This window comes from Petromyzon marinus, chromosome 59, assembly GCF_048934315.1.
Source record: "Petromyzon marinus isolate PM22_M1 ecotype Great Lakes invasive population chromosome 59, UKy_Petmar_22M1.pri1.0, whole genome shotgun sequence".
Taxonomy (NCBI): Eukaryota; Metazoa; Chordata; class Hyperoartia; order Petromyzontiformes; family Petromyzontidae; genus Petromyzon; species Petromyzon marinus.
In genome coordinates, this window is record NC_133725.1 from 2255200 (window position 1) to 2275402 (window position 20203).

At 53.0% G+C, this 20203-nt stretch overlaps 1 protein-coding gene across 4 annotated transcripts in view; it reads left to right on the forward strand.

Moving 5' to 3' along the window:
* GARNL3 (GTPase activating Rap/RanGAP domain like 3) overlaps positions 1-16157 on the forward strand; it is a 196578-nt gene extending 180421 nt beyond the window's left edge. For all 4 annotated transcript variants that reach the window (XM_076052998.1, XM_076052999.1, XM_076052997.1 and 1 more), the window contains 4 exons: positions 2339-2471; positions 3821-4057; positions 4862-4982; positions 13173-16157. In XM_076052998.1, coding sequence (XP_075909113.1) covers positions 2339-2471; positions 3821-4057; positions 4862-4982; positions 13173-13461 — 780 coding nt within the window. In that variant the 3' untranslated portion in view covers positions 13462-16157. The remainder of the gene's footprint in view (positions 1-2338; positions 2472-3820; positions 4058-4861; positions 4983-13172) is intronic.
* The last annotated feature ends 4046 nt before the right edge of the window (positions 16158-20203 follow it).

The following is a 20203-nucleotide window of genomic DNA, read 5'->3' on the forward strand; positions in this document are numbered from 1 at the left end:
GCTGTGTGATGACGCTGTGTGATGACGCTGTGCGATGACGCTGTGTGACGCTGTGTGATGACGCTGTGTGACGCTGTGTGACGCTGCGCGATCACGCTGTGTGTTGCTGTGTGACGCTGTGTGACGCTGTGTGATGACGCTGTGTGACGCTATGCGCTGACGCTGTGTGACGCTGCACGCTGACGCTGTGTGACGCTGCGCGATGACGCTGTGTGTTGCTGTGTGATGACGCTGTGTGACGCTGTGTGACGCTGTGTGATGACGCTGTGTGATGACGCTGTGGGACGCTGTGTGATGACGCTGTGTGATGACGCTGTGCGATGACGCTGTGTGACGCTGTGTGATGACGCTGTGTGACGCTGTGTGACGCTGCGCGATCACGCTGTGTGTTGCTGTGTGACGCTGTGTGACGCTGTGTGATGACGCTGTGTGACGCTGTGTGATGACACTGTGTGATGACGCTGTGCGATGACGCTGTGTGACGCTGTGTGATGACGCTGTGTGACGCTGTGTGATGACACTGTGTGATGACGCTGTGCGATGACGCTGTGTGATGCTGTGTGATGACGCTGTGTGACGCTGTGTGATGACACTGTGTGATGACGCTGTGCGATGACGCTGTGTGATGCTGTGTGATGACGCTGTGTGGCGCTGTGTGATGCTGCGTGATGACGCTGTGTGATGCTGCGCGATGACGCTGTGTGATGGTGTGCGATGACGCTGTGTGATGACGCTGTGTGATGACGCTGTGTGATGACGCTGTGCGATGATGCTGTGTGACGCTGTGCGATGACGCTGTGTGACGCTGTGTGATGACGCTGTGCGATGACGCTGTGCGATGACGCTGTGTGATGACGCTGTGTGATGACGCTGTGCGATGATGCTGTGTGACGCTGTGCGATGACGCTGTGTGACGCTGTGTGATGACGCTGTGCGATGACACTGTGTGATGCTGCGCGATGACGCTGTGTGATGACGCTGTGTGATGACGCTGTGCGATGATGCTGTGTGAAGCTGTGCGATGACGCTGTGTGACGCTGTGTGATGACGCTGCGCGATGACACTGTGTGATGCTGCGCGATGACGCTGTGTGATGATGCTGTGTGATGACGCTGTGCGATGATGCTGTGTGAAGCTGTGCGATGACGCTGTGTGACGCTGTGTGATGACGCTGTGCGATGACACTGTGTGACGCTGCGCGATGACGCTGTGTGACGTTGTGTGTTGCTGTGTGATAACGCTGTGTGACGCTGTGTGACGCTGCGCGATGACGCTGTGTGACGCTGTGTGTTGCTGTGTGATAACGCTGTGTGACGCTGTGCGATGATGCTGTGTGATAACGCTGTGTGACGCTGTGTGACGCTGTGTGATGACGCTGTATGATGCTGTGTGTTGCTGTGTGACGCTGCGCGATGACGCTGTGTGATGCTGTGTGTTGCTGTGTGATGACGCTGTGTGATGCTGTGTGTTGCTGTGTGACGCTGTGTGATGACGCTGTGTGATGCTGTGTGTTGCTGTGTGACGCTGCGCGATGACGCTGTGTGATGCTGCGCGCTGTCGCTGTGTGACGCTGTGTGACGCTGTGTGACGCTGCGTGATGCAGTAGATCATAGAAGGCTTTCGCGACCAATATTATTCATAATGAAGGTTTGTTGGGTTCGATTGCGTCAGTATAAATGTTGTGTTGTAACCCTCCACCACCCGACACAGCCAGTCAGGTTTGTTACGAGTATAGTATATATATTAGTTACGAGTATAGTATATAGTAGTGTATAGTGTAGTGTACAGTAGTGTATAGTAGTGTATAGTGTAGTGCATAGTAGTGTAGTGTATAGCAGTGTATAGTAGTGTATAGTGTAGTGTATATTAGTGTAGTGTATAGTGTAGTGTATAGATGTGTAGTGTATAGTAGTGTACTGTATAGTAGTGTAGTGTATAGTGTAGTGTATAGATGTGTAGTGTATAGTAGTGTAGTGTATAGTAGTGTAGTGTATAGTAGTGTAGTGTATAGTGTAGTGTATAGATGTGTAGTGTATAGTAGTGTAGTGTATAGTGTAGTGTATAGTAGTGTAGTGTATAGTAGTGCAGTGTATAGTCGTGTATAGTGCAGTGTATCGTGTAGTTGCTCCCGGTGTGTTGGAGAGTAAATCCACGACGTTTACAATCTGAGCAGTGTGACGTTCCGCTGGTGATCACATCAACCAGTGTCATCGGGCGACTTGCCCGAATAGTGGAGCAAGCGCATTGATAACGACCACAGCAGCGGAGATCCCCGCCACGGTGGCGGCGACGAGAGAGACGACGACCGCCCCCCGCCCCTCCCCCCCGCCCCCCGTAGTCGGACATCTTCTTCATGGCGTCGGGCCTGGTGACATCGCGGAGAGCTTCGACGGAGCACAGCGCCGTCACCACGCCGCAGACGCCGCCCGGCGACGAGGAGCCGGCGCTGCCGCCCGCCCTCTCGCAGGACGGTGAGGATCACGCGCCGCGGTGACGTGTGGCGGTGACGCGTGGTGGTGACGTGTGGCGGTGAGGTGTGGCGGTGATGTGTGGCGGTGACGTGTGGTGGTGACGTGTGGTGGTGACGCGTGGCGGTGACGCGTGGCGGTGACGCGTGGCGGTGACACGTAGTGGTGACGTGTGGTGGTGACGTGTGGTGGTGACGAGTGGTGGTGACGTGTGGCGGTGATGTGTGGCGGTGACGTGTGGCGGTGACGTGTGGTGGTGACGTGTGGTGGTGACGAGTGGTGGTGACGCGTGGCGGTGACGAGTGGTGGTGACGCGTGGTGGTGACGCGTGGTGGTGACGCGTGGCGGTAACGTGTGGCGGTGAGGTGTGGTGGTGATGTGTGGCGGTGACGTGTGGTGGTGACGCGTGGCGGTGACGCGTGGCGGTGAGGCGTGGCGGTGACGTGTGGTGGTGACGCGTGGCGGTGACGCGTGGCGGTGACGTGTGGCGGTGACGTGTGGTGGTGACGTGTGGCGGTGACGAGTGGTGGTGACGTGTGGCGGTGACGAGTGGTGGTGACGAGTGGTGGTGACGTGTGGCGGTGACGAGTGGTGGTGACGAGTGGTGGTGACGTGTGGCGGTAACGTGTGGCGGTGAGGTGTGGCGGTGATGTGTGGCGGTGACGTGTGGTGGTGACGCGTGGCGGTGACGCGTGGCGGTGAGGCGTGGCGGTGACGTGTGGTGGTGACGCGTGGCGGTGACGCGTGGCGGTGACGTGTGGCGGTGACGTGTGGTGGTGACGTGTGGCGGTGACGAGTGGTGGTGACGTGTGGCGGTGACGAGTGGTGGTGACGAGTGGTGGTGACGTGTGGCGGTGACGAGTGGTGGTGACGAGTGGTGGTGACGTGTGGCGGTAACGTGTGGCGGTGAGGTGTGGCGGTGATGTGTGGCGGTGACGTGTGGTGGTGACGCGTGGCGGTGACGCGTGGCGGTGAGGCGTGGCGGTGACGTGTGGTGGTGATGCGTGGTGGTGACGTGTGGCGGTGACGTGTGGTGGTGACGTGTGGTGGTGACGTGTGGTGGTGACGTGTGGTGGTGACGCGCGGCGGTAATGAGTGGTGGTGACGTGTGGTGGTGACATGTTGTGGTGACGTGTGGCGGTGACGTGTCGCGGTGACGCGTGGTGGTGACGAGTGGTGGTGACGCGTGGTGGTGACGTGTGGTGGTGACGCGTGGTGGTGACGTGTGGTGGTGACGCGTGATGGTGACGAGTGGTGGTGAGGTGTGGTGGTGACGCACGGCGGTGACGGTCGCACTGCTGATGTTGTACCTCCTCCACCCTCCACCCCCCGCCCCTCCCCCCCCCCAACAGGGGAGCATCAGCCACGCCACATCTACAAGATCCCCCTGAGCAACCTGGTGGGGCGCAGCATCGAGAGGCCCCTGAAGTCCCCCCTGGTGGCCGTGGCCACGAGCCCCCAGGCGGCCCCCGCCGGCGGCGGCGGTGGGGGGGCCGCCCAGCCGCCCCTCATCCCGGCGTCGCACTCCCTGCCGTCGACGCGCATGGAGATCAAGGAGATCGCGACGCGCACGCGTAGGGAGCTGCTGGGTGAGCTCGGGGCTGGTGGACGAGTGGACGGGTGGACGAGTGGATGGGCGAGTGGTCGAGTGGATGGACGAGTGGATGAGTGGACGGGCGAGTGGATGAGTGGACGACTAGACGGACGGATGGGGCGAGTGGACAGGTGAATGGACGAGAGGACGGATTAATGGCCGACTGGATGGATGAATGGACGACTGGGTGGGTGAATAGACGTCACGTTGATTTTAAATGGAGAGGGAAAATCCGGAGGACCCGGACAAAAATCCACGCGACCACAGAGAGAGAGAGAGAGACACCGCAAACTCCAAATATACAGCAGCAGGCGTCAGGGTCGGCATCGAGCCCACGACCTCCTGTACACCAGGCGAGGTAGTTAACATCTCCTAGCCACCGTGATGATAATATGAGAGAGAGATACAAACTCCAAATATACAGCAGCAGGCGTCAGAGTCCGCATCGAGCCCACGACCTCCTGCACACCAGGCGAGGTAGTTAACATCTCCTAGCCACCGTGATGATGATGAGAGAGAGAGACACACACAAACTCCAAATATACAGCAGCAGGCGTCAGAGTCCGCACCGAACCCACGACCTCCTGTATACCAGGCGAGGTAGTTAACATCTCATAGCCACCGCGGCGCCCACGGCTCAGCGGTGTGACCAAAAGTCAGGGAGGAACCCAAAAAGGCATTTCCCGGGTCAACAAGCGCAACGACGACAACGACGACGACAAGGACGACAAGGACGACAACAAGAACGAGAAGGACGACAGCAGCGATGGTAATACACGGTCACAAACGCGGTGTGCAGGGCTCTCTGAAGATCTCCCGCAGGCCCGAGGCGACGCTGCCAGCGGGAAGCAAAGGTGGCCACGGGGGGGGGGGCACTCCGGGGAGAGAGCCTGCCCCCCACGGTCCACCAGCAGCGACAGGTGACGCACAAAGACACACACAGACACACAGAGACACACACAGACACACACAGTAACACACACACAGACACACATACACAACAACAGCCGCCATTCGCCACTAAGTGGCGGTGACGTCACCACGACGCTTGTGCCAGGCCATGTGCACCTTGAGGCCACGTGAAGTGTCGAACGCCCGCTGGCAGGAGGTCACGGGGCAGACCCAGGTGCCACGGGTCGACTGACTGAGATGACCGAGATGGCTGGCTGATGCTCCACCTGTGCCCCCTACTGTGACAACCTGCTGTGCTTTAGCCACCCAGCGCTCCGCTCGTTGTTGTGAGCGTTGCTCCTCCACCCTCCGTTGTTGTTGGAGGGCGACTGCCTCGTAGGCAGGCTAGCCTAAATGTTTCCAACTGGCGAAGATTTTCCATTAGGGTGGTCCACGTTTCGCAAGCGTAGAGAAGGGAGGGAATGACCGTGGCCGAGAAGACCTGAAGCTTAGTGCGGAGCGACAGACCAGGTAGCTTCCACACAGTGTTACGCAACCGATGAAAATATATTGCCGCTCGACTGATTCGGAGTGAGACATCTGCTGTTAAACTGGAGCCGGTCATAAGCACACTGCCCAGGTATGGGAAACTCTCCACTATCTCCACAACTGCCCCATCACCGATTGGGAGTTGTGGGGGTGGAGTGTCCAATGGTCCAAAATACCCAGGCAGGTGCTTAGTTTTGGTGGGGCTGATGGTAAGGCCCCATCTGTTAGTGGCATGCTCCAATCTCAGGAGCAGCATCTCCAACTCCTCCTCTGAATGAGCAGCTATTACCAAATCTTCTTGGTTCTTTCGGTAAAGTCACGTAGAATTAGAATAAAATAATATAATAAAATAAAATCAGACAATCAAATTCTCACGACGTTTCGGCCACAACACAAGTAGCCTTCTTCAGGTGAAAGAACAAATGTGTCGGGACGACAGAGCTTCAATGAGCGCTGCTAAGATTCGTAGTGTCTTTTAAGCTCAGTGAGAGGCGTGAAGACGCCTTGACAAAGGAGTTTACATATCAAAGCCGGAGAATTTAGCATTGAAATAGTTGAGGGATTAGCTTGTGACAGAAATAGATATGTTAAAGTCAAAGTTTACATATCAACACAGGCATTTAGCACAAGGACGCTAAAGGACTCCAAATACCCAACCATCATACAGTAAACCGATGTGAGAGGACCAAGTAAACACTACATCAATATAATAAATGTACTCAATATATTCCTCAATAAGCTGAGCCATTAATCACAAAGCAACTGGGTATACACTACATTATATAATGAAAACCACATAGTAAACCAATAGAGAAAAAACATTTAAACTGCCTCAATGTTATCAATAAACTATATATACTCTCCAATCAGCTGAGCAACACAACAATAAGTCGCCATATAGCTTTATATAATGACGCTGCGAATCTTAGCAGCGCTCATTGAAGCGCTGTCATCCCGACAGTTCTGTTCTTTCACCTGAAGAAGGCTACTTGTGTTGTGGCCGAAACGTCGTGAGAATTTTTATTGTCTTATTTTATTATTTTATTTTATTCTCATTCTACGTGACTTTACCGAAAGAACCAAGAAGATGAATCCTTGCAGTCACGAAAGCTTTAAATCGAAATATTACCAAATCATCGGCATACATAACGTGGTTGAGCAATAGGGAGTCATCCCTTGACCGCACCCGGGCATTGATCAGCCTCCCATTATATCTGTACCAAATGGAGATTCCTCCGGTACAGCTATTGAAGGCTTCACGAACTACGTGGTCAAAATAGATGTTAAATAATGTGGGAGCCAGAGGACATCCCTGTCGCACCCCAAGGTGTACAGGGAATGGCTCTGACTCCCGGCCACGTAGTTTTACCCGGGCCCGCTCACCATCATGAAGGTCCTTAATGATCGTAAGCAGAGGGTCAGGGACTCCTAAAGCACGAAGAACAACCCAGAACCCAGGCCTACTGTTGGTATCATAGGCCTTGACCAGGTCAATAAAGCAGAGATGTAGGTCTTGTTGGAATTCCCTACACCTCTGCTGTAGCAGACGGACAGAAAATATGGCATCTGTGCAGGACCGCCCTTTCCTGATACCGCATTGGGGCTCCGCAAGCCTCTCCTCAGCGTGCCTGGCAAGGCGATGTTGAATAATCCTTGCCAGGACCTTTCCCGGCACACTGAGGAGTGAGATGCCCCTGTAGTTGCTACAGTCTGTGCGGTCCCCCTTCTTAAAGAGGGGGACCACCAGGGCATCCTTCCAATCCTGCGGAACCTGTCCGGTGGTCCAGACTGTTGTTATGATGTCATATAGGGCAGTCTGTGCACAAACGCCACCCTCCCTCAGCATTTCACTTAGGAGATCATCTCTGCCCGCTGCCTTTCCTGGTCTCAGACTCCGGATTGCCTTCAGTCCACAACAGATGGCACCTCAGCCAACCACTCACAGGGGGTGACTTCTTCCAGACACACACACACAGACACACAGAGACACACAGACACACACAGACACACACGCGACTCACCATGTGTGTGTGTCACCTATTACACACAAAGACAAAGATCCCCCATATAAACTAAATAGACTGTTGGGGCAAGTGCTGTCAGCGAGCAGCAGCTATGAAGGCTGGCATGGCGCACGAGGGGATGGGTGGTCAGCAACCACGCCCGGCCGCCTTTGTCTTCCTAGTGGCGATGTTTACTACACACCGCACCAGGTACTCGTTTGAGTGAGCAGGAGTCTAACTCTGGTCGCCGGGTTTGTAGCGCAGCGTAGCGCTAACCACCACACTATAACAACAACAACAACAACCGCCATTCGCCACTAAGTGGCGGTGACGTCACCACGACGCTTGTGCCAGGCTATGTGCACCCTGAGGCCACGTGAAGTGTCGAACGCCCGCTGGCAGGAGGTCACGGGGCAGACCCAGGTGCCACGGGTCGACTGACTGAGATGACTGGCTGATGCACCACCTGTGCCCCCTACTGTGCCAACCTGCTGTGCTTTAGCCACCCGGCGCTCCGCTCGCTGTTGTGAGCGTCGCTCCTCCGCCCTCCGTTGTTGTTGGAGGGCGACTGCCTCCAACTGCCCAGTAGCATCCTTCACGAGCCTCCTCCACAGAGGCCGATCTTGACACCGCTGGTACCAGTCATCGGCAAGTCCACTCAGCTCCACGTCCTCCTGTACCACATCACTCCATCTCTTCTCTAGCCCGTGCCGCGCCCGCTTAGCCCCCTCAATCCGGCCAAACAAAAGCTGTTTCGGCATGCGGTGGCTGGGCATGCGGGCTACATGACCCAGCCATCGCAGCCTTGCCTGCCTGAGGAGCTCACCGATGGGACCCTGCCCAGATCTTTCAAGGATTTGTGAGCTCCTCACCAAATCCAGTCTGGTTAAACCCAGGATGGATCGTAGGCAGGTCAGCCTAAATGTTTCTAACCGGCGAAGATGTTCCATTAGGGGGGTCCACGTTTCGCAAGCGTAGAGAAGGGAGGGAATGACCGTGGCCGAGAAGACCTGAAGCTTAGTGCGGAGCGACAGACCAGGTAGCTTCCACACAGCGTTACGCAACCGATGAAAAGATATTGCCGCTCGACTGATTCGGAGTGAGACCTCTGCTGTTAAACTGGAGCTAGTCATAAGCACACTGCCCAGGTATGGGAAACTCTCCACTCTCTCCACAACTGCCCCATCACCGATTGGGAGTTGTGGGGGTGGAGTGTCCGATGGTACAAAATACCCAGGCAGATGCTTAGTTTTGGTGGGGCTGATGGTAAGGCCCCACCTCTTAGTGGCACGCTCCAGTCTCAGCAGCAGCGTCTCCAACTCCTCCTCTGACTGAGCAGCTATTACCAAGTCATCAGCATACATAACGTGGTTGAGCAATAGGGAGCCATCCCTTGACCGCACCCGGGCATCGATTAGCCTCCCATTATATCTGTACCATATGGAGATTCCCCCGGTACAGCTATTGAAGGCTTCACGAACTACGTGGTCAAAATAGATGTTAAATAATGTGGGAGCCAGAGGACATCCCTGTCGCACCCCAAGGTGTACAGGGAATGGCTCTGACTCCCGGCCACGTAGTTTTACCCGGGCCCGCTCACCATCATGAAGGTCCTTAATGATCGTGAGCAGAGGGTCAGGTACTCCAAAAGCACGAAGAACGACCCAGAGCCCAGGCCTACTGATGGTATCATAGGCCTTGACCAGGTCAATAAAGCAGAGATGTAGGTCTTGTTGGAATTCCCTACACCTCTGCTGTAGCAGACGGACAGAAAATATGGCATCTGTGCAGGACCGCCCTTTCCTGAAACCGCATTGGGGCTCCGCAAGCCTCTCCTCAGCGTGCCTGGCAAGGCGATGCTGAATAATCCTTGCCAGGACCTTTCCCGGCACACTGAGGAGTGAGATGCCCCTGTAGTTGTTACAGTCTGTGCGGTCCCCCTTCTTAAAAAGGGGGACCACCAGGGCATCCTTCCAATCCTGCGGAACCCGTCCAGTGGTCCAGACTGTTGTTATGATGTCATATAGGGCAGTCTGTGCACAAACGCCACCCTCCCTCAGCATTTCGCTTGGGAGATCATCTCTGCCCGCTGCCTTTCCTGGTCTCAGACACTGGATCGCCTTCAATACTTCCTCAGCAGATGGCACCTCAGCCAGCCACTCACAGGGGGTGACTTCATCCAATATTTGAGGCACCGCAGCCTCAGCAGGGTCATCCTCACTTTGTGCCACGATGTTTTCCTGGCTGTGGGATTTTCCCTCCCCCAGGACCTCACAGAAATGCTCAGCAAATCTGCGAACCTGTTCCTGGGGGTCGGAAATTGGATCACCGTTTTTTCCCCTAATGATGGTAATAGGTGTGGCGCTGCAGGTTACTTTTTTGATGGAGTTAAATAGCGATTTGTGATCACGGGCCACTGAGGCAGACTCCATCTCCTCAGCAACCCGCGACCACCACCCATCCTTGCAGCGCCTCACGGCTCTCCGAACCTCCGAGCGAAGGCTGCGGTAAGCCTCCTCATTCTCTGACGTGGGATTCTGTAGCCGATGACAGTGGGCCTGTCGCTTTTTCTCAACCATCCTGAACAACTCCTCTGTCATCCAGGGTGTCTGGGGAGGTCTGGACCGCGTACCCAAAGCAGCCATTGCAGCTGCATGAGTCACAGTCCTAAACCTCGCCCATTTACCCTCGACATCAGGAGGAGTCGGGGACTATGCCAATCCCAGCCGCAAGCGATGATGAAATTCTCGCTTGCAACTTTCATCAGATAACTGAGACCAGGCCACTTTAGGTTGGAATGGGGTCCTGGGTGTACACCCACCACCGGAGTGGAAGAATGGCAGGCGCATCTTACAGATGACTAGTCGATGGTCAGAGGGCAGATCAGCTCCACGGTAGGTCCTGGTGTCAAGGACATGGGCTCGCATTCGCTGGTCCGTCACTATGTAGTCCAGCAGATGTTCTTGCTTGGACCCGGCATGCATCCATGATGTTGTGTGGATGCGCCGATGCCGGAACAGCGTGTTGGTAATTACAAGCCCATGGGCTGCACAAAAATCTAGCAGCCTCCTACCGTTGTTATTGAGCTGATCTGGCCCATGCCCTCCAATCACTCCAGACCAGGTGCCAGTATCATGACCAACTCGGGCATTGAAGTCACCCAACATGATGACTCTATCCCGAGGGGCCACTTTAGCCAGCACCTGTGACAGGAGGTCATAGAAGGCATCTGACTCATCGGCTTTGCCTGCATCCCTCCACGGATGTTCATCTTCGGTGGGGGCATAAGTAACCACGACCACCATTCCTCGCCTCCGGTTGATGGGAAGGCGAGCCCAAAGTAGCCTGGGGCTTACAGCTTCCCACACCTCACCGCCACGCTCCCACGCCCCCTTCATTCTTTTATTCAAAAGAAGACCCACACCCTGTTGTTTGGCAGTCTGCTGCCCCGAGTAGAGGACTGTCCACCCCTCATGGTGGCAGGAGCCAGAGCCGGTCCACCGGACCTCCTGAATGCCGCATAGATCCAGGCGGTACCGGTCCAGCTCCCGACAGAGGAGTGGCAGCCTCTCCTCTGCAGTGAGCGTTCGAACATTCCACGTGGCCACCCGTAGTGGCTTTTCGTTGTTTCTGGAGTAGCCCCGAGGGTAGGTATTCAATCTCCTGGCTCCGCCAATTGGGGTTTGGCCAGGAGACGTCATAGACGCCTGGCCCCCCGGGGCCTCCGGCACAAGCTTAGTTGTTACATATTTCACTTTAATTCGTGGTTTTGTGGTAATTAATTGAAGGTGGAGGGGTTACCAGCCCCTCGCACCCGTCCAGAGCCCCCGTTTAGCCCCTGTGGTGGACACATATGCCATGAGGGGAGGAGCCAATCAAAAGTGGAACTCCCCCCACAGCACTGTCCACGACAGAGTTGCCCGTCCGGCACCGCGAGGAGGTAGGGGGTTGTTTTGCCCCAGTTAAAATATAAATCACAACCTCAAATAATAATTCAAATGTGCAGGCTAGTTTTCATATAACACACATACGCCGACACACACACTACCCATAGACTCAAAACTGCCCATAGACTCAACACTGCCCATAGACTCAACACTACCCATAGACTCAACACTGCCCATAGACTCAACACTGCCCATACACTCAACACTGCTCGTAGACTCAACGCTGCCCATAGACTCAACGCTACCCATAGACTCAACACTGCCCATAGACTCAACACTGCCCATAGACTCAACACTGCCCATAGACTCAACACTGCCCATAGACTCAACACTGCCCATAGACTCAACACTGCCCATAGACTCAACACTACCCATAGACTCAACACTACCCATAGACTCAACACTGCCCATAGACTCAACACTACCCATAGACTTAACACTGCCCATAGACTCAACACTGCCCATAGACTCAACACTGCCCATAGACTGAACACTGCCCATAGACTCAACACTACCCATAGACTCAACACTGCCCATAGACTCAACACTGCCCATAGACTCAACACTGCCCATAGACTCAACACTACCCATAGACTCAACACTGCCCATAGACTCAACACTACCATAGACTCCACACTGTCCATAGACTCAACACTACCCATAGACTCGACACTGCCCATAGATTTCGATTTAAAGCTTTCGTGACTGCAATGATTCATCTTCTTTGGTTCTTTCGGAAAAGTCACGTAGACTGATAATAAAATAATAAATTGATAAAATAAAATAACACAATAATATTCTCACGACGTTTCGGCCACAACACAAGTGGCCTTCATCAGGTGAAGGGGGCGAGACTGTCTGGTAGGACAGCGCTGGAGTGAAAGAGCCACGTTCAGATACGGCCTTTAAGCTGTGTGAGAGGAACAAAGCGCCTTAGAGTCGCGGCATCTCTTCAGAAAGGTGAGAGACTCGATTAGTTGAGCCTTCTTATCCCGAAGTCTGTTGAATGATCTTAAGGATGTGTGGAATCCCTCCCCGTAGAGGCGGTTAAATTTCGATTTAAAACGTGGCTCTTTCACTCCAGCGCTGTCCTACCAGACAGTCTCGCCCCCTTCACCTGATGAAGGCCGCTTGTGTTGTGGCCGAAACGTCGTGAGAATATTATTGCGTTATTTTATTTTATCAATTTATTATTTTATTATCATTCTACGTGACTTTACCGAAAGAACCAAAGAAGACTGCCCATAGACTCAACACTGCCCATAGACTCAACCACTGCCCATAGACTCAACACTACCCATAGACTCAACACTGCACTATAGACTCAACACTGCCCATAGACTCAACACTGCCCATAGACTCAACACTGCACCATAGACTCAACACTGCCCATAGACTCAACACTGCCCATAGACTCAACACTACCCATAGACTCAACACTACCCATAGACTCAACATTGCCCATAGACTCAACACTGCACCTCCGATTAGCGTGGTTGGCAACGTGCGGTGCGAAATTCAACCTGCACACAATCAATTACGAGACATTCTGCCGCTGCTTCCGCTCCCAGAACATTAAAACCCCACAACGACGACGCCACCATTAGAGCCATCAGAATCTGTTACTTACGCCGGAAGAATCCGATGAGCTACGAAGCTCTTCTTCACCCATAACCACCTGCCCCCCCCTCCCCCACCCACCCCACCCCCGCCCCCCCAGGTTCACATCTCGCAGCTTCGAGTCGTCCTCCTCGGCGGGGGGCACCGAGACGCCCCCCTCGGCCGGCGTGTCGCAGGAGGCCGCCGCCGGCGCTGCCTGCGGTGGCGGAGTGATGGCGGCGTGCGTGTCGGTCGCGTCGGACGCGGCGGCGGTGGCCGGCCTCGCCACGGCGTGCGTGGCCGCGGCGCGCGGCAGGAGGAGGCCGCGGCCCGCCGGGGGCGCCGAGCCGTCGAGCCCCTTCCGCCTGTCGGCGTCGCTTGACGAGGGAGACGACGTCGATCTCAAGTGATGGCGGCGGCCGCGGCGGTGACGACGACGACGATGGTGATGATGGTGACGACGGTGACGATGATGACGATGACGACGATGACGACGACGATGACGATGGTGACGATGGTGACGATGATGACGATGACGACGATGGTGATGGTGACGACGACGATGACGATGGTGACGATGATGACAACAATGATGACGACGATGATGACGATGGTGACGACAGCGACGATGACGACGACGATGGTGACGATGACGACAATGATGACGACGATGATGACGATGGTGACGACAGTGACGATGACGATGACGATGGTGACGACGATGACGATGGTGACGACGGTGACGATGACGACGACAATTACGATGGTGACGATGGTGACGACGTTGATAATAATGAAGACGATGATGATGATGACTACGGTAATGATGATGATGACGACGGTGATGATGATGATGACGACGGTGATGATGACGACAACGACAATGATGATGATGACGACGGTGATGATGACGACAATGATGATGATGACCACGACAATAACAATGATGATGACGACAATGAAGATGATGACGACGACGATGATGACGATGGTGACAATAATAATGATGATGACGACGATGATGACGACGATGATGACGACGACGACAATGATGATGATGACAATGATGACGACGACGACAATGATGATGACGACGACGATGATGACGACAACGACAATGATGATGATGACGACAATGATGATGACGATGACGACGACAATGATGACGATGACGACGATAGCCGCACCTCTTCCACCCCTCTCTTGTCCCCCCCCCCCCCCCCCCCCCCATTGGCGCTGGGTCCATGCACCAGGCGTGGCTGCCGCACGGTGACGGAGCGGACGCTACAGATATTTTCTTTCCCCGTTCCATCGCGAGGCCGTGGACAAAGATCGTCGATCCCTCGCTCGATATTCTCCGGGTCGCTCGATGCAAGCGGTTCGGCCTTGCAATAGGGGACTGTCGGCTTTAGGTGTTGCCATACCTGTCAACCCCTTATCGGTGCCCGCATTATCATAGACCAATTGAGAACGTGTTGGTCACCCCGTACCCATCATACATCTCAACGTTCATCCTACAAAGTCCCATCGCAAGGGAGAAATGCAAATAGACCAAAATTACGGGGTGGGGGGGTTTGCCCGTACTGAAACGGCCGTACGCCCGTCTGGACCTGAAATCTCAATTTCCCTCTGCAAGAATACGGGGTGAACCATGACACGGTGTGCATTATACTATACACTACACTATACACTACTGTACACTGCACTATACACTACTATACACTGCACTATACACTACTATACACTACACTATACACTACTATACACTACACTATACACTACTATACACTACTATGCACTACACTATACACTACTATACACTGCACTATACACTACTATACACTACTATGCACTACACTATACACTACTATACACTACACTATACACTACTATACACTACACTATACACTACTATACACTACTATACACTACACTATTCACTACACTATACACTACACTATACACTACTATACACTGCTATACACTACACTACTATACACTACACTATACACTACACTATACACTACACTACTATAAACTGCACTATACACTACACTATACACTACTATACACTGCACTATACACTACTATACACTACACTATACACTACTATACACTGCACTATACACTACTATACACTGCACTATACACTACTATACACTGCACTATACACTACTATACACTACACTATACACTACTATACACTACACTATACACTACTATACACTACTATGCACTACACTATACACTACTATACACTGCACTATACACTACTATACACTACACTATACACTACTATACACTACTATACACTACTATACACTGCTATACACTACACTACTATACACTACACTATACACTACTATACACTGCTATACACTACACTATTATACACTACACTATACACTACACTATACACTACTATACACTACACTATACACTACTATACACTGCTATACACTACACTACTATACACTGCACTATACACTTCTATACACTGCTATACACTACACTACTATACACTACACTATACACTACTATACACTGCTATACACTACACTACTATACACTACACTATACACTACTATACACTGCTATACACTACACTACTATACACTACACTATACACTACTATACACTGCTATACACTACACTACTATATACTACACTATACACTACACTACTATACACTATACACTACACTACTATACACTACACTATACACTACACTATACACTACTATACACTATACTATACACTACACTATACACTACACTATACACTACTATACACTACACTACTATACACTACACTGTACACTACACTATACACTACACTACTATACACTACACTATACACTACTATACATTACACTATACACTGCTATACACTATACTACTAAACACTACACTCTACACTACTATACACTGCTATACACTACACTACTATACACTGCTACACACTGCTATACACTACACTACTATACACTACACTACTATACACTACACTATACACTACTATACACTGCTATATACTACACTACAATGTACACTACTAAACTATACACTACACTACTATACCATACACTACTATACACTACACTATACACTACAATATACACTAGTATGCACTACACTATACACTACACTACTATACACTACACTATACACTACTATACACTGCTATACACTACACTTCTATACACTGATATACACTGCTATACACTACACTACTATACACTACACTATACACTACACTACTATACACTACTATACACTACACTATACACTACACTATACATTACCATACCTATCAACCTCTTATCAGTGCCCCACCTTATCACAGACCAATTCAGATCTTGTTGGTGACTTTTGCCCGTACTGAAACGGCCGTACGCCCGTCTGGACCTGAAATCCCAAGTTCCCTGCACAAGAATGCGGAGGGCAAACCGTGATGGGTTGACAGCTGTGCGCACTGCCACTAGGGAACAAGGCTTTGCTGACCCCTAGCAATGCTACGGCGTTCGTGTAGCCCTGAATTTGCCCCCCCCCCCCCCCTTAAATCGTATCCAGAGGTTTACGCTACGATAAGTAGGGATGGATTTTGAAATGAGGCACTGGCTTTGGCTCTTACGGGATAAATCGTGGGGGGGGGGGGGGGGGGGGGTATAAGAGACTTCTTGTTCATTATTGACGTTAATTGCCAAAAGTTCAAGGAAGAGCCGTTTCAAATATATGACGCCAAACCAATTTGAATAGAATTTGCATCAATTAAATCAGAGGCGCCAGATCACAGAGAGCTGTGCGACGGGGGTCAGTGTTGTAATTCATGGTGATGATGTCATCGTCGTCGTGATGTCATCGTCGTGATGTCATCATCATGATTATGACATCACGACGATGTCATCACCATGATGACATCGTGGTGATGACAACACGATGATGACGTCATGTTGATGATGTCTTCGTCGTCATGATGTCATGATCACGATGTCATCATCGTCGCAGTGCCACTGCTTAATTATTTCTCCGCTGCTGTGTGCACGCGTGCGCATTGCGTCTCCACCAGATCACACACACACACCCACCAGAGCGGTGAAGCATGGACAGATATCTTGCCCAACTCCCCCTTCTCCCCAAGACGACCACGATCACGCTGACGAAGCTTTGCCGCCCCGAGTTCAACTCCCGTGGCCTCCCCCTCGACGGGACGACGACGCGGCCGGGTTTTTGGATTTGAACTACCGCGGCTCGCGCCTCCAGTTGGGCACACGTGGAGATGGGCCGGGCCGGCCGGGCGGCCGGGCGGCGGGGGGCGGGGGGCGGAGGTTTTGTCAGTTTCCAGCGCCGTGTCTCTGGTTGAGCCTCCCCGATATTTGGGAATTGTCGTCCGCGAGTCCAGCCCCGCGCGTGTGTACGTTGAGCTTCGTTCGCGGCCGTGCGGAAGCAACCGCGCTAAACGGAGGTGCAGTGCTGAGTCTATGGGCGGTGTTGAGTCTATGGGCAGTGTTGAGTCTATGGGCAGTGTTGAGTCTATGGGCAGTGTTGAGTCTATGGGTAGTGTTGAGTCTATGGGCAGTGCTGAGTCTATGGGTAGTGCTGAGTCTATGGGCAGTGGTGAGTCTATGGGCAGTGTTGAGTCTCTGGGCAATGTTGAGTCTATGGGCAGTGTTGAGTCTATGGGCAGTGTTGAGTCTATGGGCAGTGTTGAGTCTATGGGCAGTGTTGAGTCTATGGGCTGTGTTGAGTCTATGTGTAGTGTTGAGTCTATGGGCAGTGTTGAGTCTATGGGTAGTGTTGAGTCTATGTGTAGTGTTGAGTCTATGGGCAGTGTTGAGTCTATGGGTAGTGTTGAGTCTATGGGTAGTGTTGAGTCTATGGGCAGTGTTGAGTCTATGGGTAGTGTTGAGTCTATGGGCAGTGTTGATTCTATGGGCAGTGTTGAGTCTATGGGCTGTGTTGAGTCTATGGGCTGTGTTAGTCTATGGTAACCGTACGTAGCCAACCGCGCTAATCGGAGATGCCCGTTGGACAGCAAGCTAAGACACAACAAAAAACAGATCTCAAGAAATGAGTTTTGCAAATCTCGCCCAGTGTGTTTCTTCACCTTTGACTGCAGCCCTGCACCCCTCTTTGCTTCTCGGTCCTTAAGCAAGAAAACGCACGACGTTGTGACTTAACGTCGCCCCCGCGCTTACCTTGACGACGATTTCCCTGCTAAAGAATAAATCTGGCCGCGTCTCGCCACCGCCCCCTAGAAAGGTCATCTCGCACCCTCCTGGGGGGGTGGTGGGGGGGGGGGCAGGAGGGCATTGCGTCAAACCCGCAGGTGAAGAAGAGGAAGAACCACTGGACCTCGATGCTGTGCGCCGTAGCTCCCAGCGGCTTCCTAAACGTCGGACAGAAGAAGGTTGGACAGGGACGGCGGCTGGGGGTGTCCCAAAGCGCCGGTCGGCGAGAGACGCGGTGACCGTGTCTCTCGCCCCCCACCCCAGCCGACCCACCGCCGTGTGTGTGTGTGTGCGCGCGCGCGCGCGTGTGCTCAGCGAGCCACCGCGCGTTTGCACGGCGGTGAACGCGTCGTGTTAAAGAACGCGAGCGAACGCGCGCCGAGATGTCGAACGGCAAACGGACGTGCGGCTGCCCTGAGCTGCGGGAGTATGGGAAATCTGTTTGTGCTCTTTGGTTCTTTCGGTAAAGTCACCACCACGTAGAATGAGAATAACATAATAAATTGATACAATGAAATAACGCAATAATATTCTCACGACGTTTTCGGCCACAACACAAGCGCTGTCCTCCAGACAGTCTCGTCCCTTCACCTGATGAAGGCCGCTTGTGTTGTGGCCGAAACGTCGTGAGAATATTATCGTGTTATTTTATTTGATCAATTTATTATTTTATTCTCATTCTACGTGACTTTACCGAAAGAACCATAGAAGATGAATCCTTGCAGTCACGAAAGCTTGAAATCGAAATAAATATGTTTGTGTTCGTTTCGGTGTTGGGCCATGCGCTACAACCACTCCGTTAACCCCTCAATTGATCGTCGGTCGATTAATTTACTCTGTGACTCGGTTTTAACGCCCTCCGCAAGCCCGGCGGATTGGGATTCAATATTACTTCGTCCCGCTCGGCGCTGATTGTACGTAGCCAACCGTGCTGATCGTACGTAGCCAACCGCGCTGATCGTACGTATCCAACCGGGCTGATCGTACGTATCCAACCGTGCTGATCGTACGTAGCCAACCGTGCTGATCGTACGTAGCCAACCGCGCTGATCGTACGTAGCCAACCGGGCTGATCGTACGTAGCCAACCGCGCTGATCGTACGTAGCCAACCGCGCTGATCGTACGTAGCCAACCGCGCTGATCGTACGTAGCCAACCGCGCTGATCGTACGTAGCCAACCGCGCTGATCGTACGTAGCCAACCGCGCTGATCTGAGGGGGTGCGTAAGAAGTTGAGCGCGCATGGCAATTCTGAAAGATGACGACGCTGCAAATGACGCTGTTTGGGATCAAGAGCAGCAGCAACCAGCAGCAGCAATCAACAGAAGCAGCTAGCAAGCAGCAGGAAGCAGCAGCGTGAACCGCCCACCCCATGTTAAGATGTTCAAACACCAAATCGATGTAACCATTTCGCGATGCGTCATCACGTCTGCATGAAGCCGCACGCCGCGCTTGTGGGAGGGAGGGTGGAGTCGGGGGTTGGGGTGGGGTGGCGACCCATGGAAGGCCAACGTGGCCCCCAGTCGTCATAGTGGCTCGCGTTGCCCGTGAAACCGATGGTGCCGACGCGCCGGGGCTACACGCAACCCATCTCGATCGGCCTTCTCCGTGCACCGGTGCGTGTCGGGGCAGCGAACGATGCCGGAGTGCGAGCAGCACAAGGGCGATGCACGTGTAGGAGCATTTCGACGCGGAGTTCTTTCGCGACCGATGTTATCCATGGTTGGAGGGGTGTTCATTTTTTTTTTGGGGGGGGGGGGGTGGGGGGGTTTCCATCGCGTGAATACAGGGTGTTTCAAAAGCATGTTAACGCTCGCGAGAATTTGCTAACAACGCCACGAGGAACGTGCAGCCTCCTTGGGCCTCTGTAGGCCAGCTGGAGAAGATGCCAGGCACGCGTTGACATCGATGGCGAGCACGCG